Source organism: Penicillium atrosanguineum (genome assembly GCF_028827265.1).
Source record: "Penicillium atrosanguineum strain IBT 20685 chromosome Unknown utg000003l_segment0_segment0, whole genome shotgun sequence".
Classification (NCBI taxonomy): domain Eukaryota; kingdom Fungi; phylum Ascomycota; class Eurotiomycetes; order Eurotiales; family Aspergillaceae; genus Penicillium; species Penicillium atrosanguineum.
The window spans coordinates 2,850,716-2,873,997 of NW_026623135.1; the positions used below are offsets into that span (position 1 = coordinate 2,850,716).

Sequence of the window (23,282 nt, forward strand, 5' to 3'; positions counted from 1 at the left end):
AAGAGGGGTATAATGCAGAGAGCCTTAAGTCAAGGTGAGATTTATGTCACTTTCAGCGGGTAAGCGACGCCTCGATGACAGAATAGGGCAAAGGGCCGGCGTTGGTGGGCCTGGTGGTTACACTGGCGATGTAGTAGCTTGTTCTCGGAACCTTTTTGAGTAAGATCGCTCTGGCCCGTATGCAGGACTAGCCCCTCCTCTGGGAATAAGGTAAAGCTCGGATCAGCGAATCCTTCAAGCCTCTAGAAGATATACTCTCTTACCCAGTTGTCCCCAAAGCTAACTTGATACCTTTTCAATTATCCTACCATTGTCAACACTCAGTGATCTGGATGCACGCCCCTCGCCAAGTACTCTAGCTCTGCTAGCCCACGCAGCGGAGTTTCTTTTGTCCTACTATCTATAATCCGATAGTGGGGGCCGCTTACGGTGGCTGGCCTGGAACTAACAAAGATCGCTTTAATCATGATATTGATGACCCAATAAAGGGTTGGTATTGGCCCATGCGGAGAGTGGCGAACTTTTGAAGATGATTCCATGCATAAACAGCCTAAAAAGGCCCCTAGAAATCAGCTTGTGGCGGGTTGATCAGTGGAATGGCGCCGTTGGCACGGGGCGGCACGGGAATGCCGAACTAAGCTATGAAGATAAGCCGAGCAAGAAGAATAGAATCTTAAATGTGTGGACGTTACTTGGTGTGCATTTTGTTCGCCGAGATCTCCTTTGAATGGCTTTATGAACGACACATCACGACTCCCGCATTCCTGCTTCTCGTACTTTGGGCTGACGTGTGACGCCCGAAACCAGGGAGACCCTGCGGCTCGAGATAAGAACGCATCCATTCCCGTGGACGCTCATAAGTCCTAATTCAGGCCGTCTACCTTTGACTCTGACTGGTGTTCTTCAAACAAGTTAGCGGCGAAGCTACTGCAGACCTTGCTCCGCCTTGTCTCCGCCTGGCCCCAGCTATCTCACTCGCTCCACATTGAATTATTCTTGTAGTTGAGGACTCTGGAAATATCACTAACGTGCCATGATGGTCTTATCAGGCAACTCACGCTCCAAAGATGCGACGTTATTCCTAGAGTGGATTCCACCCCGGTTAAACGCGGAGAAACAGGAATGCGGGACAAGCCCCCACTTGCCCCGTGTAACAAGCCAAGATATAATTGAGTAATATGATCTAACTTAGTGCTTTTTAAACCGGAGATCCGGGCCCGCAAGGTTTCTAACTTTTTTTTTGGTCATGGGGTTGCAAATCTTGTGGGAATGCCAACATGTCGCGACGTACATAGCTGGGGTTTCGCTCTCTACGGGAATCACCCAACTTGAAATCCCTAGGTTCCAAGATTGCAATGGCTATCCATAATCGCTCTCCCAGGTACACTCGCAATTCTTTTACCATTTGAAGGTCCCTTGATTTTTGGATTGACCAGGCAAAACTGACCATCGAACACCTTGAAGCTCACCTACCCCGGACAAGATATTCCTCGAAGCATGCGACATTTATTTCCGCCATTGTCATAACAAGCCATATGGTTTCTTTAATTCAGACCTTTTTCATCACAAGGCCACAAGAAATCAAGTCCCTCTGTACCTCCGGCTCGCCCTGATCGCTACCGCGACCCGCTACTCGTCCCGATCGCAATGGAAAGAACGGAAACAGAGCACGATCGACGATTATGCTCGTTGCGCTTGGGAGCTGATCACAACTTCGCCAGACGCGCTGGGTGAACATGATGATGTGGCTGTCATTCAGGCTTTGGCACTGCTTGCAGTAATTGATGCGACTGGTAAGGAATTCCGGGAAGAGGGTGGAATGATTTGTGCTGAAACCTTGAGCAGCCGGTCGACGTCGAAGCGCGTGGGTGAAGATTGGAATGGCAGTGCGCATCAGCCAGGACCTGCAGATGATGCTGGAGCCTAGCTCTAGACTCTGTAAGATGGAGAGAGAAGAGCGTCGGAATCTCTTTTGGTCTTTGTACCTCCTGGATCGCTTCGTGTGTTGCTCATTTCAAAGACCGCCCGCTATAAAGGATTCAGATTGTCTTCTGAATCTGCCGACATATCATGGTTCGGGTAAAAAGTCAGATTCCACTACACTGAGTGGCCTCTTGGATGAGAAAGTTCGAGATATGACCTTCAAACCAGGGATGTTTGGTATCAGCATCGGCCTCGCTGCCGTTCTCGGGCGAACGATCCAGTGCATGATGAACGAGGAGCCCACTAAAGAAGTACCATGGCATCCTGTCTCAGAGTACGGTTCCATTTACACAGATCTCGAATTCCTGAAGGAGCTAGCCGTCAAAAATAATCCTGTTCTCGCCGAGCCTGGTCAGCCTCGGTCTCATAATGATATGCCAGACGGAGACCGTGAGCAGATCGCACATATGGTTCTCTCGCACACATTGTACCATCTCTCTCACTGCATCCTCAGTCATCCATTCCTTCTGGGTATGAAATTGCAGTCATCGGCACATTCCGACATACCCTCCGCCTGGTTAGAAGAAACACGCAGCACATCTTTGATACATGCCGGATCCTTAGTTACAGTTCTTGTTGAAGCCAAAGCTGCCGGATACATGCCGGTTCCTTCTGTTTACAGCTACTGCATTTTGGTCGCGAGTACAATTCACGCATTGCATCTCCACAGAGATGACATCTCGACAAGCCGAAGCTCAGCAGAGTACTTGAGAACGTCACTCCATTACTTGGGTGAAATTTCCGAATTATGGAGCAATGCTCAGATGATGGTAATGATCGCCTTGCTCCTCTCTTTCGACCACTATACTAATGAGCTTCAGGCCAACGCATTAAAAGCCTTTGCTTTCCAATGTGCACGATACAGTGACATACTTCTCCGCAACAACCCACGAGTTGAAGAACTCACCGAAACCGAAATGACAATCCTCAAATCAGTAGTAGATTATTGGACAATGATGGACCCTCAGAACCCCGTCTTTGATCTGATACCATCAGACCCCGACAACTTCTCGGATATTTTCGAAAAAGGCCATGGTTACTTGACTCCTCCTTCTCCTGCTTTGGTCGATGAAATTACACTTGGAGTAAGCATGCCTGGTTTTATTGTACACAAGGGACACTCCGCGAATGTGGACCCTGATATTTTGGTTCGCGTTCCGCTTTCGGCGATGTCGCCTATTGCTTCTGACGATGGAAGGGAGCCTGGATGGGATTGGGAGACTGAGTTGAATGCTATTCATGAATAAATCAGCTCGGGTCCACAGACGTATTATATCACCCAATGTTTGGAGCTTACAAGCCTGGTCTTGCAGGAATCTTATTCTTCATGGTAGGAAAAACAAAATCAACACAGGATTGGAATGTCAATTGGTCAGATTTTGCATACTGATTCTCTAGGGGCATGGATCTCAAGCATGACACAAGTCGGAGCTTTCCCACGTAACGCATACAAGCGACCTCTGCTTTTCAAACATTTGAAGCCTACCACATTTTATCAAACACCTGCCCATCAACAGTAGTTTAAGAAAAAAGTCACCTTGACAGCCTGGCAAGCGGTCGCTCATTACTACTCAACTCATCCTTGGAAGCGAGCGGCTCGGGGTTTGAACATTACATACCAACATCATTGATGGTAGCCCAGATTAGGTCGGCTGTAGGGGCGATCGGCAAAACGGCTAATTAGACGCGGAGCTTAATGTACAAAAAGCCCGTTGGGCCCAGTGCTAAATGATGGCGCGCTCACAAGTGGTCCTTCTCCCCGCGATTCCCAAGCCTCGTACCTGAAGATCTCCTGTCTCAACTAACGGGGGAGGGGGGCGGGACCCATACGAACGATCGGGGCCTTCCGTTAGGGCGCTTTGATCCCATGGCTTACACGACGCTATGGCGGAGGCTGTCTTCTCGCCAGCTCAACGTCGTCATCCAAACTTTCTCGCTTATTTCTATCTTCTTCGAGGGCTATGACCAGGGTGTCATGGGTGGCGTCAACGCCTCGCCTACCTATGTGACTCTGGTCGGTATAGGGAAACACGATGGGACGGTGACGGATACAACGCGTGAGGGGGGCATTGTCAGTGTGTACTACTTGGGAGCGATCTTCGGCTGCTTTGCCGGCGGGTGGCTTGCAGATCGAGTCGGGCGTATCAATGGCCTACTAGCTGGATCATGGTTTGCTCTGGTAGGAGGAGCCCTGCAATCAGCCGCGCAGAATGCCAAATTTATGATCTGCGCTAGAGTCGTGACGGGCATTGGCACCGGTGGTGAGCATCCCTGCTAGTGCCAACTAGTCGAGGCTACGGCGCCATTTCTGACCTGGTGCTAACTCGTGCTGTAGCTTTGACGGGTATCGCCCCTGTCTTGGTTTCTGAAACCTCCGCTGCCAATCATCGGGGCGGCTTTCTCGGTTATGTGTTCATTGCCAATTGTGAGCGCCCGATCTTGATTTTTGGTACTTGAAAGGAGCGGTGAGACTGACTGCTCACAGATCTAGGGATTGCCGTTGCATATTGGCTTTCATTTGGTCTCTCATTCGTCCACGATGGGTACTCGGGCGTTCGGTGGCGGTTCCCGCTGGCTTTCCAGTGTTTCCCAGCGCTGATCCTGGTCCTGTTTATCAAAATGCTGCCAGATAGCCCCCGTTATTTAGCTTCGGTGGGTCGAAAAGAAGAAGCACGCGATCTCCTGATCCGGTTACGTAAAGATCGATCGAGTCCGGAAAAGATCGATCGGGAGTATTTAGAGATTTCGACTACTGCACAGGCTAGTAAACCTAGCACGCCACTCCAATTTGCAAAGATTTTATTGGGAAGGAGTGGGCGACCGGGCACAAATCTGGGCCGTCGAGCATGGCTGTGCATATGGCTTCAAATCATGGGTTCATGGACGGGGATCACGGTAAGACTAGATGGAACTTCCACCTACTTGCAAATCCACTGAACATAACGACTACAGGCTGTCACTGCTTATGCCCCGGTTCTTCTTCAAGAAGCCGGCTATAGTGAGGTACAACAGAATGCTTTAGCAGGGGCTATAAATACCATTGGAATCCTTGGTACGATCATCAGCGCTCAGATTATAGACCGCCTCGGTCGTCGAGTTTGCTTAATGGGCGGAGCCGCTGTCTTGTTCGCCGTAAATTTGATTGTGAGTCTGCGTATCTGGCTCAATTCTTTCTACGATGCTGACCTTTCTTTCTTTCCCCAGGCTGGTGCATTATACGAAGTCTCACTTTTCCATGAGCTCGACAAGGCGGCTCAATATGCACCTGGCGCGATCACAATGCTGTTTCTGTTCAACATCGGGTAGATTGTCCATTCTGCTGCTGATTCTTTGGACTTGGCTGACAACAGGCGCTTAGTTATGCTGCCACTTGGGGAACTGCGGCCTTTTTGGTTCCTACGGAAATTTTTCCAAGTGACTTGAGAGCCCAGGGCAATGGATTTGGTGTCACTGGCTGGGCCATTGGTGTAGGAATGACCACTCTTGTCAACCCCATCATGTTTGGTGGCATCAGGGTAAGTGCTGCATACCGCATATACCCCACGAATGAGCTAACACAACCTTAGAGCCGTACCTATTTTCTCTTTGCTGGGTTGAACTTGCTCTGGATACCCATTGTCTTTCTCTGTAAGCTAAATTCTGGACAGGCACCATTACATGAGCTAATCTAGACCACGCAGTCTACCCCGAAACCAAAAATCGCTCCCTCGAATCTATCGAGGCCCTATTCTCAACTCCCAGTCCCTTTCACTGGCGAATGGAGCAAGCTTATAAACTCCACGGTGATGTTCTCGCAGTCCCCGAAGCCACCAAGCGCGAATCTTGAGGGCCGACAAATCCAAGCACAGCCCATGTAACAAGAGCCGGAAAATGCAGTCTCTGTCGCTCTTGCTGTCTGAATCCGAATCCATTCCTTCTCTTCATGATATAATGCTTTGTAATACCAACAACGGGCTAAAATGCCGAGACAGCGTTGATACCATCATGTACGACTAGCTTTTTATGTTGACCCTAGATTTGTAATGACAACTTCTAAATCCATATAGAACGATTTTTGATACTTGAATTAATCCGCAACGCCGTAATCCCGCGATCGCGGATTCGCGGATTTAAGCGTCAGTGAGACGCGGCTGACTCAGCCACGCGGGCTTCAACTTTACTTTGCTGCCCTTTGAAACCTTCATGATTCGGTGGATTTGATGATCGAGCATTGATTGACTGCTTCTGAGAGTTGTGTCAATGATCTGACCGTTCATATATTTTTCCATTCTCCCACAGTACGCGCAGATCACCAGCCAACCCCCCGGGTCTCCACGGCCCCCCATTGCAACATTTCCCCAACCCCGGACCGCAGTTAGTGGCTTTTCTGAACCGCGAACCGTGTTGGCATGACTTCCGAGTGAATGTCGCAAAAACCGCGAAAGCTCCAGCGCGTCTCCAAGGCCTGTAAGTAGCTTCCCCCGCGTGAACCGTGAACCCTGCTCCACTTTGCATTCGGCGGATCCCCGGATGTGAGACGGTAAAACTGACTGCATTGCCGTTTAGGCGACTTCTGCAATAGGCGTAGTATCAAATGCAGACCGAGCGAAGATGCGCTAGGCCGCTGTCAGAACTGCGTCGACTTTGATGTCGCGTGTACATTTGATCGTCCGGCTAAACGGCGCGGTGTCAAGGCTGGTACTAGAGCCGCTGCGAGGGATGTGCCAATTGCGAAGCCGGTGATAGATTCACCGACGAGTCAGAATCCGGTCGAGAGGGAGCCGGGGTCTGCTGCTTCTAGGAGCTCTATGCATCCAGAGTCGGGTTCCCGGTCGTCTTTAATGGAGGATCCTTGGGTCTCTTTTAATCAAGGCTGGTCAACGGCGGAGGGGTACGATGATGATGGTGCATTGCGTAATTCTTGGAAGGCTTTTGCTATCTCCTGTGACCGGCAGATCAGGAATCTCGTTCAGGTCTATTTCGAAATCGTCTATCCAATGTAGGCATTCGACCCATTCCGCTTACTGACTCATATACTGACCAAGTGAACTTAGCTTTCCTCTGTTTCACAGGCCATCCTTCATAGAGCAGGTAAACAACAGAGAACATCTTCACAACCAAGGCCTTTTTGCCTCGACCATGGCAGTTTGCTCCTTGGCATCAGGGCGTGCACGCGATGGCGCGCTATACTCCACTCGGTGGTGCCGGGAGGAACTTCTGGAGCCCCCTTCGGAGGCTTTCTATGCCGCAGCCAAAGATTCATTACCCAGAGATCTTGCAGCTGCGAAGGGGATGAATTATATGCGTGCGTGTGCCATTCTTGCAATCGTCAGTATCCAGAACGGCCAGATCAAGAACATGCAGAAATACTCTGGTATGTACCATACTCTAATAACCATGGAAGGGTTCCATGATGAGAAGCTCTGGCCGAAAGATATAAGTCCCATCGAGGTTGAGGAAAGGCGGAGATTGGTAGGTTCTTATTACGTCCACCGAGGATTTTGCCCGGCTAATTGACTCAAAGTTCTGGTCAATCTACACCCTCGACATCTACTCAACTGTCGTATGGGGAGGCGTGATCCGCTATCGTGAGGCGCATTCTCTCGTACGGTATCCTACTGAGGTCGACGACCATTACATCACCGCACAAGGCTACACAATGCAACCAGTATCACCCGGATCGAGCACGATCGGCCAGAGTCCCGCCTCCGGTGTCTCAAGACAATCCTTGTGCTGGATGCAAGGATGGAATTTCACAACCGACCTTTACCGCATACTGGAGCATGTGGTAGATGGCACAAGGCGGAAATTCTCCTCGGCCAACGGAACACAGGAAGTCTGGTCGCTATTCAGCCCAACTTCCATGTCGGAGCCTGCGGTTATGGAGCGTGTTCTGAATATGTACTCTGCACTGCCATCGCAATTTCGCGAAATGCCACCTACGACTGGTGACATGGGGAAAGATCTATTTGGTTTCCAGTCTGCCAATATCCAGGCTACTCTACAGCTATTGAGAATGGTGCTTTTGTCCGCCGAGGAAATTGGAGTCGACGGAAAGTGTGATGTGGCTGGCGAGTTGCTTAGTGTGTTTTCCAAGGTGCCGGTGGAGTATTTGAAGGCCATCAGTTCACCATTGGTAGGTTTCCTAGCTATGTCTCCCTTTCTCCTCATCCTAACATTCAAAACTCAGCTTCACCATCTTGGTGGAATTGGATATATCCTCGGCTCGGTCATGGAAGGCAGTCTCTCAGACGCATCCTACCTCCGCGTCCGCACATTACTGTAAGTCCTCTAAAGCATCAAAAGCAAGCTCTCATGCTCACAATGATCGACAGCCTCGAAATGGCCGATCTCCTCAACCGCCTCGAATGCGGCCTTCATCGCGCAGCAGGTGCAAGTCAACGCCTCCGATCTCAAGTCGATCGAATCGACGGCTACATGCGCACATCACGACTCCTAAACGTTGCAACGGCCCCACATCCTCCCAATGGCACTACCATGCATATGAATGTCAAGCACGAGCCTGTTTACCCCCCACCCACATACGCTCACAGTGCCCCAGCACCAACTGTCAGTACGACAGCGGGAATGCACGATCAGATGCTGCAGTTCCAGTTGCCGCCGGAGTTACTGAGTGATTGGCCGTGGCCGCTAGACAACTCCCAATCTGAGGGTTTCTTTCCTTTGGCGTTCGAATGAAGGTTTACGGGCAGTGTGTGTATATATGATTCTGTTCATAAGTTTACTTCAATAAAGGGATTATCTTGCTTATCCGTGGTTTAGCAGATCTATTTCCTTCGAAAATTCATAAGTAGGTGTTCTGTAGCTCAATGTTCCAAACTACTTCTAGAGGTACTGATCAAACCACGCAACGGCATGAGCAAAAGCCTGCTCCTTCGCAAACCTTTGACGAGGCTTCTCCATATCACAACGAACAGCGAACCCATGCTCCACATCCGAAAACAAATTAATCTGATAAGGAACATCCAACTTATCCAAAATATCCTCACTCTCACGCCTCTTTTCCTTGCTAAACACGAAGTCCCTTACTAAAGCGACCATTAGCACTCCAAACCACATCTCTAGAGACAACAATCCAACTTACCAGCAGCCGCAATGCTCAACGGCCCCTCAACCCCCCTCAACTCGTCCGCCTCAACCATAGTTGGATGCGCCATGAAGCCCACATCCAACATCCCCTTCTTCAAATAGCGGCATACATACTTTCCTCCGTAACAATATCCCACGCCACCAATCTGTTCACAACCCATCTTCACACGCATTTCTTTCAACACTACATCGATGATACGGTCTGTCTGAAGAGGTAGATGGTTTTGGACCCAGTTCATTATCTGGAAGCCCGGAGGTCTGTTGAGGGGGACGCTGTCGCCGTTGAAGAGATCGGGCATCACGACGAAATATCCTTTGGAGGCAAATTGGTCTGCGATGAGTCGGGCATTGATGAAGCCGTGGCCGATTACGTCGGTAAGGATCAGAATCGCGTTTTGGGTGGATTGGTCGGGTGGGTAGATGAGGTAAGTTGAGACTATTGAATGTTCTGAAGATTAGTGCTGATGGCCCGATGTACTGTTTTAGCTTGGAACCGACTGTTTGCGATGTTCTTGACTTCGCCTTTGGCTTTCCCTTCATGCAAGAAGCCAGTAGAGCAACAATGAGATAGATTGCTGGAGGTCATTTCGCATATGGCCTGGAGATGTACGATATATTGTTGTTTTGAGGAGACTCGAGATATCTAGTTCAGGCGTTTGATCTACGGCGAAGAAAGGATATCGACCAGCTTTATAGATTCGCAATCCCATCAACCGAGACACGGAGATAGCCAACGGAGAGTAATTACAAACCCAATAGATCCGTAAGATCCGTAAACATAAAAGATCATGTAGCTGAAGTTGAGTTCGACTGTACGACTGGACAGCTCGCAACATACGCAACCTGATTGGCCCATAGAGGAACTCGAGTGGGTCTCGCGGCATCTCGCGAGGCCGAAAAGTTCCCCCGTCTCATCTCCAACTTGCATCCAACTTCCAATTGCCCATCATGTCGTCCCATCCCGCCTGGCGTGCACTGCACCACAGTGCCAAGCGTCGTGCCTTCCAGCCCGCTACTCCCTACCGCTGCTTCTCCTGCACTCGCCAAACCCAGAACCAGTTCAAGTCCGAACAGGACCGCATGACACACTTCGGCTTCACCAATGTGCCTGAATCCGAGAAGGAGTCGCGAGGTAAGACATCCATTTACCTAGGACCATCTTTGTACACCAATTGGACCTAGAACCACAGACTAACGGCTATCCCCCAGTCGGCGCTGTCTTCAGCTCCGTCGCATCTTCCTACGACACAATGAACGACCTGATGTCCCTTGGAATCCACCGCCTGTGGAAAGACCACTTCGTGCGCTCCCTGAACCCGGGCTCCCCCTCCCCGCCGGCCCGCACCGCAAAGGATGGAACATCCTCGACATCGCCGGCGGGACCGGCGACATCGCATTCCGCATGCTCGACCACGCAACCAACATCAACCACGACATCGAAACCCGCGTGACCATCTCCGACATCAACGCCGACATGTTAGCCGAAGGCCGTAAGCGCTCAGTCAACACTCCCTACTACAATACGCCGCGACTTGACTTCGTCGAGGCCAACGCCGAGCATATGCCTCATATCCCGAGTGCGTCAGTGGATCTGTACACCGTTGTGTTTGGGATTCGCAACTTCACGGATAAGCAGGCTGCGCTGAATGAGGCCTACCGTGTGCTGAAGCCCGGTGGTGTTTTTGCCTGCATGGAGTTCAGTAAGGTGGATAACCCTGTCTTTGATGCTATTTACAAGCGTTGGAACTTCAGTGCGATTCCCATGATCGGACAGCTTGTTGCTGGGGATCGGGATAGTTATCAGTATCTTGTTGAGAGTATTGAGCAGTTCCCGAGTCAGGATGAGTTCCGGGGTATGATTCAGAAGGCTGGGTTTATGATCCCTGGAAAGGGGTATGAGAACTTGACTGGTGGCATTGCTGCTATTCACAAGGGTATCAAGCCTATTGTGAAGGTGTAAAAGCCCCAGCGCTGGGGAATGCGTCTCTGGGCCTAGAGGGTTGGAAATGGAGCCGGGTTGTGTATAATAGCATTTTACATCGTTTGTATTATCAGAAATTGTTAGAAAGCATTGCAGCTTGGATGAGAGAAAGGTAATGCTTCCTGCAAAGGAAAGCGTATATGTGCAGGTCGTATAGAGACAAGTATATGTAAATCCAAAGGTAAAGCAGGCGTAACATCATGAACCATGCACAAGAGAATGTAAATGGTATGCCAAAAAACAAAAATGAGATGAGAATGTCTTTATAAATATTCTCCCAGTAGATCTTCCACCTCCATTACCCCAATGCAACTGGCGGGGGATGCAGAGTCCTTCATGACGGCAATAACCGATACCGAAGCGGCTCCGGTTCGGGATGTGGACACAAGACGCCGCAGTTCAGCAAGCGGGATTGAGTCAGGGACCAGTAGCCAGTCAGCTTTATTTACAGGCAGGCAGCCGGAGTCTTTTGCTATTGCATCAGAAACTCGCATGTCGACATCAGTGTGTCGCGAGAGAAGAGATCGAATCCGGCGTGGAGGGAATATCTCAGATGGGGATGAGAATACCCATGACTTAGCATTGGGGTGCTGAATCGCCGTGAGAAGGATGTCGAGTAATCGCAGGTCGCTAGAGGGTTGTGATGGAGATACCGAGGCGGTAGGGATTTGATCAAGAGGAACAAGCATGTCCATTGGAATCCGCCGTTGCTCTGGAGGTGGTTGCAACGTGAAGGGAGGAATCGATGAGCTGCAATTGAGGTCTTCCCATGGAAGAGAAATGGACGAAGAGGGAGAGTCAAAGGTTGTGGAAACACCGCTTGACGGTGTAGTCAACGGCGTGCCTGCCGTTGCGGCACCGATGGCACCACCGGGATGGTAGCTTTTAAATACCTCGGCTGGGCCTTGTCCTGGAGCAGTGTGTAGCTTCCGCGCTGTAGCGATAGCTAGAGCATCGCCTAGGCATAGCGCAACAGTTGTAGATGAGGTCGGGGCACTAACGCCTAGTGAGGCTTCTTCTTCTTCGTGAATAGGAGCTGGAAGTAGTATCCCCATCCCAGAAGGAGCATGAAAGGACAGTAATGGGCACGTCTCAGGTTGCATGTGCGATGTCAGAGCGATAATTGGGACGGAAGCAGGGATATGCGGAAGCAGCGCAAGAAGCTCAGGAGAGCGACCAGAGAAAGAGATGAGGAGCATCGTATCATTCTGCGCAATCTTAGTTAGAATCTGAACCACTGAATTTCTTGGGTAATTGCCTTGGCCATGTCCGCAGATCGCGATATAGATCATGCAGGCAGCAGGAACTGTAGGAACTTACCGGTCTCACCAATCCCAAATCCCCATGCAATGCTTCTGTCGGATGCAAGAAAGCACTGTAGATACCCAAACTATTCATAGTCGCCTCAATCTTGCGTCCGATCTTCCCACTCTTTCCAACGCCGCAGACCACCAGCTTGCCCGCCTCGCGCACACTGCGCGCAATCAAGTCCACCGCCCTAGCAAGATCCTGCTGCGCCCGCGCATCCGTCTGGTAGAGATGTTCAAGATGCGCGAGGGCAGCGCGCTCAGTGGACATGACATGAATGGCAGTGACGACTGAGGACACATCTTTCGTCGCGGAAGGTGGGGGGATCGAGGGATCGGGAGGCGTAAGAGGCCATGCAGGCACCAGGACGGGATTGGGTTCCATGGAGGGCAAAGTGATAGGGTCAATGGCATTATAAAGAATGACGGCTGGGGGGATCTGTGTAAAATAACAAGATCCTCCCAGGTGTCACCTTGAATCGGGAAAATGTGGGAGGGCCAAGATCAAATCAGTCGATAACGGAAGATAAAAGGCGGCATCGGGCGATCGGTCCGGACAATTTGTTTTATGGCTTTGGGGCTATAGAGCATTCAAGTTAGGATGACATGCATTATGTTCTGGAATCACTAATAATCCATATCACGATGTCAATTTCCCAGATGGTGCCATCGCATTCGCCGATGGTGAATCATCGATGGGGGCCGATCGGTGCCGTATCGAGTAAAACCGATACTCCGGGGTGCGTGTCGGAGATACACAACATCTCCTCTTTTACATTTAGGATTAACAACGGTCTAGAAAAGTCTATTTACCCTCCTATGTTGAGCATAGCACGGTCTGAAAAGCATTATGTACATTCCTTTGGCCCCAGGGCCAGTCGTAGAACAAGACCCAGTGCTGGCCATAGCTAAGATAGCAAAAAGCAGATTGAATTTCAGAAATCCAGCCGGATGTAAAATCACTCCATAAACTCCAAAACATCGTAAATCATCGCTTTCGCGTACAGTGCCGTGGCTTGGCTACCGTCCAAATCACGCTGTGGCCTGTGATGCAAATGAGAAGTGGTAGTCCGCATAGGGCCTCGGTAGGTGGAGTAAACACCCACGGCGAGGCAGGACGAGGGCAAATTGGGGTATCGTATCGGGGTCATGCTCCCTCGTCAGTTTGTGATGACTGCATAAGTAGTACTCATTCGTAGCCCGAGTCACAAATCATCCAGACGCTGAAGCGCCGTCATCTTCGTAAAGATGGTGCTGCTCGATATAGTGAATCACCGGCACGGGAATAAGATAGCGCACGCTCATCTCACGCCGCAAGAAAAGTCGAATCTTAGTGCTGCTGACGTCGTTTTGGATAAGTTGTTGAATGACGTGAATGTTGTCCTTCCAAGGCTGCAGACTGGCTAGAGCCTCGTCAATATCGGTACCACTGCGCTCCACAATGAAAGACTACGTCGGTTAGCATGTAGTCATCGATTCCAGGGTTGAGACATTAACATACGCCGTATTTGCCGAGGATATGGTCCAGATCCTTCTGACTCCAGACGCCGGGGGTGGACATGGTGTGGATCAGATCGGCGCCCGCGAGAAGCGCAATGCGAACCGGCTTCCGGGTTCCATCTCCTGCCTCAACGCCTCCACGAACGGTGTTGATCTCGTGGTCGAAGTGGTCCAGGACAAGCGCAGTCGGCTGATATTTCTTCTGTGTAGGCTCCCAAGTATCCACCATCAACCAGTCGGAGGTTTGGTCCACTGCCAATTGGCACATTGCGACACTGTTGACAATATCGTTAGCATCCTGCGATTTCGATGGAGAATGGAGAACAAAGGTCTCCCTACCGATGGTCTGCGCTGGCCAAACCGGCCTTGCGATAGGCGTCCGACACCGGAGACAGATAGCCTCCGAGGAGTTCAAATTCGGTGCTGAATCTGACGTAGTCGGCAGCCATCTCGAACATGCGCAGATGAAGATAGGTGATCGGAGAGAAGGAACCACACGCGACCAGCAGAAGCGGCGTCTTCTCCGGGTCGTTCATCTTTCGCTTGAGGCGAAGTTCGGGGAAAACGTATTCGTCCATGGGTGTAGGAGCGACCTGGGCGGGAGTTTGGTGAACGTCGTCACTCTGTTCTCCAACCATTTCTGTCGCCATTTCGAGCGTGAAGGGTGATGATATAGACGAAGGCGGGAGAGTGCGGGAAAGACGCTTTTGGACAGAGCAACCGCCGGGAGGGGGGCGATTCGGGGAAGTGGGGGGAGGGAAGGAAGAAAAAGTAGTCGCCCCTTGGGAGGCGAATAAGATAGGGAGGCAGAACGTAAGCCGGAATGTCTAATGTGCAGTGAGGATAACTACCTAGCCAAGAAAGAATCTTTCTACTGTTTTGCGGGCTGCTGAATAAGAGTTCGGTGAGTCAAACCAGGTTCATCGGGGCCGCTCCGGTGCGATAGCCGCCCCCTCATTTCGTGATGGGGGCTCTCTCCTTAATTCCGAGTCTATCTCTATATTGCCCAATTTTATACACTTTCTGGGGTATTCCCTTCATTGGATTGCTTCCGATCTGGATTTATTCTGGATTGTCATAGCTTAGATCCCCGGGCTTATCTCCAGACTGTTCTATTGATAAGCCCAAACGTCGTCATACCCAGTGGTCATTTCATCGTACAAACATACAAGGATAAAAGAGTTCAGCAAACTAGCCTAGAAATACCGGCCACTTTCTGACAGGTCTCAGGCCTTGATCCGTGCCCAACAGGCGAAATGGCAATTCGGGTTCTGGGTCTGGGGTGTTGGACTGTCTTATATCATCAAATGTTGCACTTCCGCCCTCCGAATCCAGTCGTCACAAACCATCCACGTCAATCCTCCTTCCCACCCCCACCCATCAACATATTCCACCCACAACATTCACTTTCTTCGTCCGTAATAATATAGCCTTGACGGCCCTCCGGACAGCTTGCCGGATCCCCACGTTCCCTGACCTGTTTACGCCCGACTTCAGCACTGGACCAGGTGTTGCCGATGGCGGGTTGAAACAGTGTCCTCGCCTCTCTATCTCCAAGATCCCGATCTCGGTAACTTATGGCCAGGCAAAGGCCCTCCACCAGCCGACAGGACCCTCTCGAGGATTATTCCATCTCCCCAGCAGGAGCTGCCATCTCCTCTGCTCTGAGGTACTTGCCCGTTTCTTCAACGCCCGACCTTCATACCCCGTACACCGTATGGTGACTCCGCTCAGCTCGCTACGGATTCATCTGCAAGACCGTTGTGGAAGATCCTGAACCCCTCTCTCCCATCCCCGTTTGTTCGATCGGGTCCCATTTGGCTGCTACGGGGTGTGGGGGAACCTATCTCCATGTTACCCCCGGCGTTTGCCTGCATCGTTCCTTAGCTTTGTCTGATCAGCCCTGTTACCTTTCACGATCGTTCTCCCTCAAGCTATCATTCACGCACACTTTCACATCCCCCACGTCAAAGCCAATCAATTTCTGATGTCATCCAGAAACACTCGCTCTTCCGCGAGACTTGCCACAGACCCGCCTCCCGCCGTTGACGCCGGCTCCCCTTCACACCCGGCCGCTGGTTCGGCTGCTTCCCGGAAACGCAAAGCTTCGTCACGCCGGGATCGACAATCGGACGCCCCGAATCAGCCGACTGCCTCATCCCCTCCCCGGAGATCGAAAAGACAGCGCACCTCTGCATCTCACGCCGCTCCGCCCGCCGGCCCAACTGCCACCACTCCTCGACGAGCTGCTCGTGGTCATAACGCCATGTCACAACCAGGGTGAGTATTGGAGGAAGTATTTCTCATCTTTGGAAAACTGACGTGAACCTTTACCATATAGACCATCTTCTCGACCCTCGGAGGAATCGAAGTCAACGACATCTCCGCCACCTACGAGACGGAGATCTAGCCGGAATGGTAAGCTTCACCTAGAGTCTCTATAAACATGTAAAAATGCTGATTATGTCTCCTCTTAGATCGACTTGCAACAACGCAATCACCGCCTCCTCGTCGCCAGAAGAAGCGTTCCGCGAAGACAAGTGCAGATGTATTCATGCGAGATGCCGAGGAGGAGCTAGAAGATGAAGATACAAAGGCAGAAGAGGAGGGATCTCCTGCAGGTGATAGCAACGATGATACCAATCCGTCAGCCTTTGACGAGGAAGACTTGGACCCGTTCCATAGCAGTCTTTTTGGAAGCCGAGGCCCCATGGCACTGCAAAGTACGCTCCGTGCACTCAGCGGTATGATGTCGGGCATGTCCTCGCGACTTCGAGACATTCTCAGTAATCTTCGGGCAAAGGATGACCCTTCGCTTCAATTGATTGCTCTCCAAGAGCTATCAGACCTTCTACTCGTTTCGAACGAGGACAACCTCTCTGGCCAATTCTCCCCTGACCCGTATGTCAAGGAACTGGTCGCTTTAATGCAACCAAACCAGTTCGGCGAAGAGAATCCGGAAATAATGCTGCTCGCATGTCGCTCCCTGGCTAATCTGATGGAGGCCCTTCGTGGCTCCGTGGCCAACGTGGTGTATGGTGGTGCCGTTCCAATTTTGTGCCAAAAGCTCTTGGACATCCAGTTCATCGATCTTGCGGAACAGGCCTTAAGTGTATGTTTTGTCTTTTGTCCAATCAATTGACCATTTTCGTTGGTAGTGTGCTGACAACTTATCCCAGACCCTCGCAAAGATCTCCGTCGATTTCCCAGCTTCCATTGTACGAGAAGGTGGCTTGACAGCATGCCTAACCTACCTCGATTTCTTCCCCACAAGCACGCAACGCACAGCTGTAACAACCGCAGCCAACTGTTGCCGCAATCTGCCCCATGATTCGTTCCCAGTTGTGCGAGACGTCATGCCTACTCTTCTCAATGTTCTTTCCAGTAATGACCCCAAGGTAGTTGAGCAGGGGTGTCTCTGTGTCTCTCGTATCGTGGAGAGCTTCAAGTATCGTCCTGAGAATCTGGAAGCGCTGATCGAGCCCGCCATGCTTAAGGCCGTTCTTCGTCTGCTCCTGCCCGGCACAACCAATCTCATTGGGCCGCACATCCACACCCAATTCCTTCGAGTGCTGGCGATAGTATCCAAAGCCAGTCCTCGTCTGTCGATTGAGTTGCTCAAGATGGATGTTGTAGACACTCTCTACCATATTCTGACTGGCATCTCGCCGCCGGAGGACACAGATAGCACGGCCGTGAAGATGGACAGCGTCTTGGTCATGCAGGCTCTGATTCACCGGCCTCGTGAGCAGGTGTTCGAGACTCTCAATGTCATCTGCGAGCTTCTTCCTGGGGTCCCGAGCCGTGAAGCCTCCCGAACTGACAGCATACTGAGCTCATACTTTGACAACAGCATGTCAATTGGATTGAAGTCCTCGTCCAAATCCAAGGAGGGTACCGAAGAAAGACATGCCTTGTTGGACAATTGCCGTCCTGAACTTAAGCGTTTCGCAATGATCTTGTTCCCAACTTTGACGGATGCATATTCGAGCACTGTCAACCTGAGTGTCCGACAAAAGGTTTTGATTGCTCAACTGAAGATGTTGCACATCCTCGAGCCAACTTTGATCGAGGCAGCCCTGCAAACAGTTCCTTATGCATCTTTCCTTGCTGCTATTCTTTCACAGAAGGATCACCCTTCACTTGTATCCCTCGCATTGAGATGCTCTGAATTATTATTCCAGCGTCTTGAGCATGTATACCAACAACAGTTTCACCGCGAAGGTGTGATCTCTGAAATTGTCAAACTATCAGAGGCCCCTCTATCCGCAGACAAAGATGGCTCAGCAGATCTCCAAACAACAGGTAATCTCTCTACCGAGAACGCTTGTGATGAGGCTGGAAACGATACACAGAAAGAAGAAAAGGACCCGGAAGACGAGGATGACGAGGATGGTGATGACTATGACGGTCAAGACGATGAAGCCGATGAAGAGAATGAAGACGATTCGGATTCGGATAGCTCGTCTGTTGACGGTCGGTTGTCAGTCGCAAAAATGGACAATGCTCTCAACGATATCGTCATCCGTGATGCCCAAGCTTTCCTCAAGATCTACGAAGCAGGCGAAGGTGCCGCTGTTCGTGCCGAAGCTGTTCGGATCTTGGAAGAGCTCAAATCCATCGCAAGTAGGATTCGAGATTGTTATTCTACTCCTGTTGCCGGTGATGGCCTTTCACTCTTCAAGAACTTGGTGTCTTATTTTGACGGAGACGCGCTCAAGAGCATCACAAGCTCAGAATTGCTCAACTCGGGCATCATTCAAGTGCTTTTAGACGTGTTAGGCGATCTCAACGCCCCGTCCATTCGTCAAGCCCGTGCTGCCTTCCTTCAAGCCTTCATGGGTACAACGATCTCAGAAAAGGCACAAAGCCAGAGCACTGCTACCACCCCCTTCAGTGTTATTATTCGGAAGCTCCAAGATTTGCTCAGCCGGACTGAGCATTTCGAAGTTCTCACCGTTAGTCACAACTCGTTGGAGAACACCCGCACCAACGCCTCATATATGCTTGGGAAGCAGCTCCGACTGAAATTGGTTGCTGAAGAAGGAACTGAGGTTCCTCGAGCATACCGAAACATCATGGTCTCAATCCATGCCATCGCCACGTTTAAGGCCCTTGATGACTTCCTCCAGCCGCGAATTGCCATGTCTGAGCGTCCTCGTCAGGCTCGTGATAGAGATACAATTCTCTCACAAATCGCGAATGCGGCTCGCCTACGCGATCAGCTAACTTCGGGTGGCCCACCCCGTCCTCTTGGTGGACTTCCTGGTCGTCTAACAGGCGCTGGCGGCCATGGAAATGACTCTCCCGACGACGACCAAGCCTCGCACCACACCCGATCCAATCCCTTGCTAGATCATGAAGATGCGCATGACGACGAGCCTCTAGAATGCGCCGACGAAAGACAACTCAGCGACGAAGAGGGTGAAGATGTTGACGAGGGCGATGAGGATGAGGAACTGAACGCTATTGTCGATGATCTCGATGATGAACTTGACGATGAGCCTGTTCATGACCCTACCGCTGTGAACATGGAAGTCGGTTCCTCGGGCAAAGTCACGGCACGCAAGGAAGACGGCACTCGCGTTGGCACCCCATCTCAATCCACGCCAGCATCCAAGCCCTCCTCGTCGGCTCCAGGCACCACACCAAACCAAGCCCACAACTCCCTTGCCACTGCTGGACGCCCATTTTCCTCATATGCGGCTGCGATGGCTTCGATCCCTCAGGACTGGCATATTGAGTTCCACGTGGATGGCAAGCCCGTCCCGGCTGACACTACTGTTTACCGTGCAGTGTATCACAACCGTGAGCATATAGACGAGGTCAGCGCTAAGAATGTTTGGTCTGCTGTCCATACAGTTACGTTCAAGCGTGTCCCTGGTCCCCCGCCCCCGGAGCCGTCCACTCTAGCCAATGCTGGACAAGATGTGCTTTCCAAGAAAGTCAGTATGGAAATGCCCAGCAGCCTCAACAAGGACTCCACAACAGCGTCCATTCTCCGCTTGCTTCGCGTCATGCATGAAATGAACGCAACAATTGATGATATCTTGACTGAGGCTCGTGATCCCGCCAATATTACTCCCGAGCCCTTGGCTCAGTTTATCAACACAAAGCTCACCGCCAAGGTGAACCGTCAACTTGAGGAGCCATTGATTGTGGCAAGTATGTGTCTTCCTACCTGGAGTGAAGATCTTGCTCGCTTGTTCTCCTTCCTCTTCCCCTTCGAGACAAGACACCTATTCTTGCAGTCGACCGCATTTGGCTATTCTCGCGCCATGATGAGATGGCACAACTCTCAGAGCTCAGAAGACAGTCGCCGTGATATGCGTCGGGATGACCGGCCGTTCCTTAGCCGGCTTCAAAGACAGAAGGTGCGCATCTCGCGTGCTCGCATCCTGGATTCTGCTATGAAGGTCATGGAGCTCTATGGATCCTCTCCAAGTGTCCTGGAAGTTGAGTATTTCGAGGAAGTTGGAACTGGTCTTGGTCCTACTCTTGAATTCTATTCAACTGTCTCACGCGAATTCTCAAAGAAGAAACTCAAGATTTGGAGGGAGACGGATGGCACGTCCTCAATTGCAGAATATGCATTTGGCAAGCGTGGCCTGTTCCCGGCCCCCATGAGCGAGGAGCAAGCATCTTCAGAGCCTGGCAAGAAGCAGCTGAACCTTTTCAAAATCCTTGGAAAGTTTGTGGCCCGCTCCATGCTTGACTCGCGCATCATTGATATCTCATTCAATCCGGCCTTCTTCCGCATCGCCGATACATTGTCTTCTGTGGCCCCATCACTGGGTACTGTGAAGGCAGTGGATGAAGACCTCGCGAAGTCCCTTGTCATGCTCAAGCGATTTGTCAAGGCCAAGCACAGCATCGAGGAGGACAAAACCATCTCGGCCCATGACAAGTCGCGCGCGATTCAGAATATTATTGTGGATGACGCTCGCGTGGAAGACCTGAGTCTGGACTTTACGCTGCCTGGATACCCAGCTATCGAACTGATCCCTGATGGGGCCAATGTTCCACTCACCATCGACAACGTTGATCAATACATCGAGCGAGTCATCGAGAAGACTCTAGGCAGTGGTGTTCGTCGTCAAGTTGATGCCTTCAGAACTGGTTTCTCACAGGTCTTCCCTTACTCTGCCCTCCGTGCTTTTACCCCCAATGAACTGGTCATGCTCTTCGGACAGGCCGAAGAAGACTGGTCTATGGAGACCCTCACCGACTCCATTAAGGCCGATCATGGATTCAACATGGACAGCAAGAGCGTCCGGAATTTGCTCCAGACCATGAGCGAGCTAGACAACCAGCAACGACGAGATTTCCTTCAATTCGTCACAGGTAGCCCGAAACTTCCAATTGGCGGTAAGTCATTGCTTCATTCTCTCACTTTCATTATAGTTGCTTATATATATTTCAGGCTTCAAAAGCCTCACTCCGATCTTCACAGTCGTGTGCCGGCCCAGCGAACCTCCCTACACACCGGATGACTACCTCCCTAGTGTCATGACCTGCGTGAACTACCTCAAGCTGCCCGACTACAGCAGCCTAGAATTCCTAAAGGAACGACTCTCGGTCGCCATCAAGGAAGGACAAGGGGCATTCCACCTGTCCTAGACTCTCAAGCAGTTCCTTTTCTGCCCATCCTTTTCGTGTACTTGCCTGACACAGCATGCCATCTGCTCGGTGACTTGCGACATCGGCATCACTTGAACGGATGAACCTTCCCTACTACTTTATTTCAACCTGTCATTGAGATGGGACCACATTAACGATGATATGACGTGACTCGTGACTTGCTGCCTTGAGTCGATGCCCCTTTCTCAGGTTTTTCGGCCAGGCTTTCCTTTCTTTATATTTTCATGCCATCTGGGCTGAGGGGCGTCAAGGTGGATCGATATCTTCTCTCACGATACTGACATTAGATAGCAAATGGATCGCCTTTTCTTTATGGACTTTTCTATCTGACAGTGCGTGTAGCTCCAAACTTTGTCCATTACAAGATAGAGTGTAGAATGTTGCAACTTGTAATGCTGTAGGGAACTGTCTGGTCTAAATTTGTCCCTTCTATATTTCTCCGTCTATTGTCTATTGTCTATTGTCTATTGTCTATTGTCTATTGTCTATTGTCTATTGTCTATTGTCTATAAATTAGTCTATAATCAAAAAGTAAAAAGCGAAAGAGCAGATTAGCTCTTGTAAATCGAGACCATGGACTGTAGTAAGACGTTAGTAAAGTCCCCTCAAGCATCAAAAGCTCAACTCACATCCGCAAACTTAGGTTCAATGAACAGCGCCTTCGCCTCCGAAACCATGACCACCCCCTCGCCATCTTCCCTCAACAACTTCTCATCCTGAACGATGGTACTTCCATCAACGGCCAACGGCAAATAACTCATCCTCCCCTCAACCCAAGCCTTGCGTCCCTCGACCTTCACCGTCTCAGCCCTAAGCACATAAACCCTATCCGGCAGCGCCGGCTTCCGGAAATCCACATTCAAATTCGCAGTCATGCCAAGTCCACTTGGAAACGCAGCCGACACACATCTAGCAAAGACCTCATCGAAAAGGACGGACAAAAGACCACCGTGCACGAATCCAGGATGTCCGCACAGATCACGACCGATATGAAAGACTGAAACGACTTTGCTTGTCCGCGAATTCCCCGTCTCGGACTTCTTAGACGACGTCCATGTATAAGGCGCGATAGATAGTTTTCCAGGCCCAGCTAGACTTCCACCGACGAAATGATGCTGTCTAATAGCAGGCGGAATGGCGAGATGGGGACGGGACTCTTTGTAGGATTTGTGGGAATCACGAAGTGTTTGGACGAGAGGAATTTGGGAGATAAGAGTATCGAGTTTCGATTCATGGGTCGATCCAGGTGCTTGTGCGCGCGCTTGGGATCTGAGTGCTTCGACAGGGACCTGTGTCTGGCCTTGTGGAAACGCCTGCTCATGAACAACGGCCGACCGCGACGGACCCTGTTGATGGAGATAAGCAATTGAGCCACCAGGCGAAAAGGTCTTCGCGAGCGACGTGGTCGGACGCCAGAGGCGCATGGTCTGAGATAGAGACATTTGCAGCTTTGGGGAAGTATATAGAGTACTTCCTCGACTCCGAAGGCGGCCGTGTCAGTATAAATGGCGAAATACCGATGTCGCCCAACTGGTCATTAAAGCCGATAAGCTAACGCAAATAAAACTTCCCTAGCGGGATCTCCGATCTGTCTATCACGTAGTGATAATCGTAATGCTGAAAAGTGTATAGGCTGAGAAAGGGGCGTTGAGGGTATCTTGAAATGCAGTAAAATGACCCCTATCGTGTCTGCACAGACTTGTCGAGAATGATACTAGTTCTCAGGACACTTGATGATCAAGGCGTTCCTTTCATCCGGTTCTCAATTTTTTTCCTGTCGG

The 23,282-nt window shown here is 50.8% G+C and overlaps 9 protein-coding genes across 9 annotated transcripts; 5 read left to right on the forward strand and 4 right to left on the reverse strand.

Annotated features, from left to right (window-relative positions):
* Window positions 1-1,355: 1,355 nt before the first annotated feature.
* Window positions 1,356-3,230, forward strand: N7443_004504 (fungal specific transcription factor domain-containing protein; the record flags this gene model as incomplete). Its single annotated transcript, XM_056884560.1, has 3 exons — window positions 1,356-1,381; window positions 1,465-1,793; window positions 1,846-3,230. 3 exons carry the CDS (start codon window positions 1,356-1,358, stop codon window positions 3,228-3,230), a joined length of 1,740 nt encoding a protein of 579 aa, XP_056742838.1.
* A 620-nt stretch (window positions 3,231-3,850) lies between these two features.
* Window positions 3,851-5,809, forward strand: N7443_004505 (uncharacterized protein; the record flags this gene model as incomplete). Its single annotated transcript, XM_056884561.1, has 7 exons — window positions 3,851-4,244; window positions 4,319-4,408; window positions 4,469-4,878; window positions 4,936-5,285; window positions 5,342-5,498; window positions 5,550-5,610; window positions 5,664-5,809. The coding sequence occupies 7 exons, from the start codon at window positions 3,851-3,853 to the stop codon at window positions 5,807-5,809; spliced, it is 1,608 nt and encodes a 535-aa protein (XP_056742839.1).
* A 577-nt stretch (window positions 5,810-6,386) lies between these two features.
* Window positions 6,387-8,661, forward strand: N7443_004506 (putative C6 transcription factor; the record flags this gene model as incomplete). The annotated part of the gene is made up of 6 exons (XM_056884562.1): window positions 6,387-6,429; window positions 6,529-6,961; window positions 7,017-7,434; window positions 7,487-8,098; window positions 8,153-8,244; window positions 8,298-8,661. 6 exons carry the CDS (start codon window positions 6,387-6,389, stop codon window positions 8,659-8,661), a joined length of 1,962 nt encoding a protein of 653 aa, XP_056742840.1.
* A 147-nt stretch (window positions 8,662-8,808) lies between these two features.
* N7443_004507 (uncharacterized protein) lies at window positions 8,809-9,658 on the reverse strand (the record flags this gene model as incomplete). Its single annotated transcript, XM_056884563.1, has 3 exons — window positions 8,809-9,011; window positions 9,068-9,508; window positions 9,571-9,658. The coding sequence occupies 3 exons, from the start codon at window positions 9,656-9,658 to the stop codon at window positions 8,809-8,811; spliced, it is 732 nt and encodes a 243-aa protein (XP_056742841.1).
* A 362-nt stretch (window positions 9,659-10,020) lies between these two features.
* Window positions 10,021-11,032, forward strand: N7443_004508 (Peptidase S10 serine carboxypeptidase; the record flags this gene model as incomplete). The annotated part of the gene is made up of 2 exons (XM_056884564.1): window positions 10,021-10,196; window positions 10,282-11,032. The coding sequence occupies 2 exons, from the start codon at window positions 10,021-10,023 to the stop codon at window positions 11,030-11,032; spliced, it is 927 nt and encodes a 308-aa protein (XP_056742842.1).
* Window positions 11,033-11,316: 284 nt separating this feature from the next.
* On the reverse strand, window positions 11,317-12,745 carry N7443_004509 (uncharacterized protein; the record flags this gene model as incomplete). The annotated part of the gene is made up of 2 exons (XM_056884565.1): window positions 11,317-12,261; window positions 12,374-12,745. The coding sequence occupies 2 exons, from the start codon at window positions 12,743-12,745 to the stop codon at window positions 11,317-11,319; spliced, it is 1,317 nt and encodes a 438-aa protein (XP_056742843.1).
* Window positions 12,746-13,572: 827 nt separating this feature from the next.
* N7443_004510 (nicotinamide/nicotinic acid mononucleotide adenylyltransferase) lies at window positions 13,573-14,510 on the reverse strand (the record flags this gene model as incomplete). Its single annotated transcript, XM_056884566.1, has 3 exons — window positions 13,573-13,809; window positions 13,862-14,135; window positions 14,200-14,510. The coding sequence occupies 3 exons, from the start codon at window positions 14,508-14,510 to the stop codon at window positions 13,573-13,575; spliced, it is 822 nt and encodes a 273-aa protein (XP_056742844.1).
* Window positions 14,511-15,437: 927 nt separating this feature from the next.
* N7443_004511 (HECT-type E3 ubiquitin transferase UFD4) lies at window positions 15,438-21,480 on the forward strand (the record flags this gene model as incomplete). The annotated part of the gene is made up of 6 exons (XM_056884567.1): window positions 15,438-15,529; window positions 15,859-16,140; window positions 16,224-16,278; window positions 16,379-16,972; window positions 17,040-21,228; window positions 21,284-21,480. The coding sequence occupies 6 exons, from the start codon at window positions 15,438-15,440 to the stop codon at window positions 21,478-21,480; spliced, it is 5,409 nt and encodes a 1,802-aa protein (XP_056742845.1).
* A 572-nt stretch (window positions 21,481-22,052) lies between these two features.
* On the reverse strand, window positions 22,053-22,943 carry N7443_004512 (PaaI family thioesterase; the record flags this gene model as incomplete). The annotated part of the gene is made up of 2 exons (XM_056884568.1): window positions 22,053-22,079; window positions 22,131-22,943. 2 exons carry the CDS (start codon window positions 22,941-22,943, stop codon window positions 22,053-22,055), a joined length of 840 nt encoding a protein of 279 aa, XP_056742846.1.
* Between the last annotated feature and the right edge of the window lie 339 nt (window positions 22,944-23,282).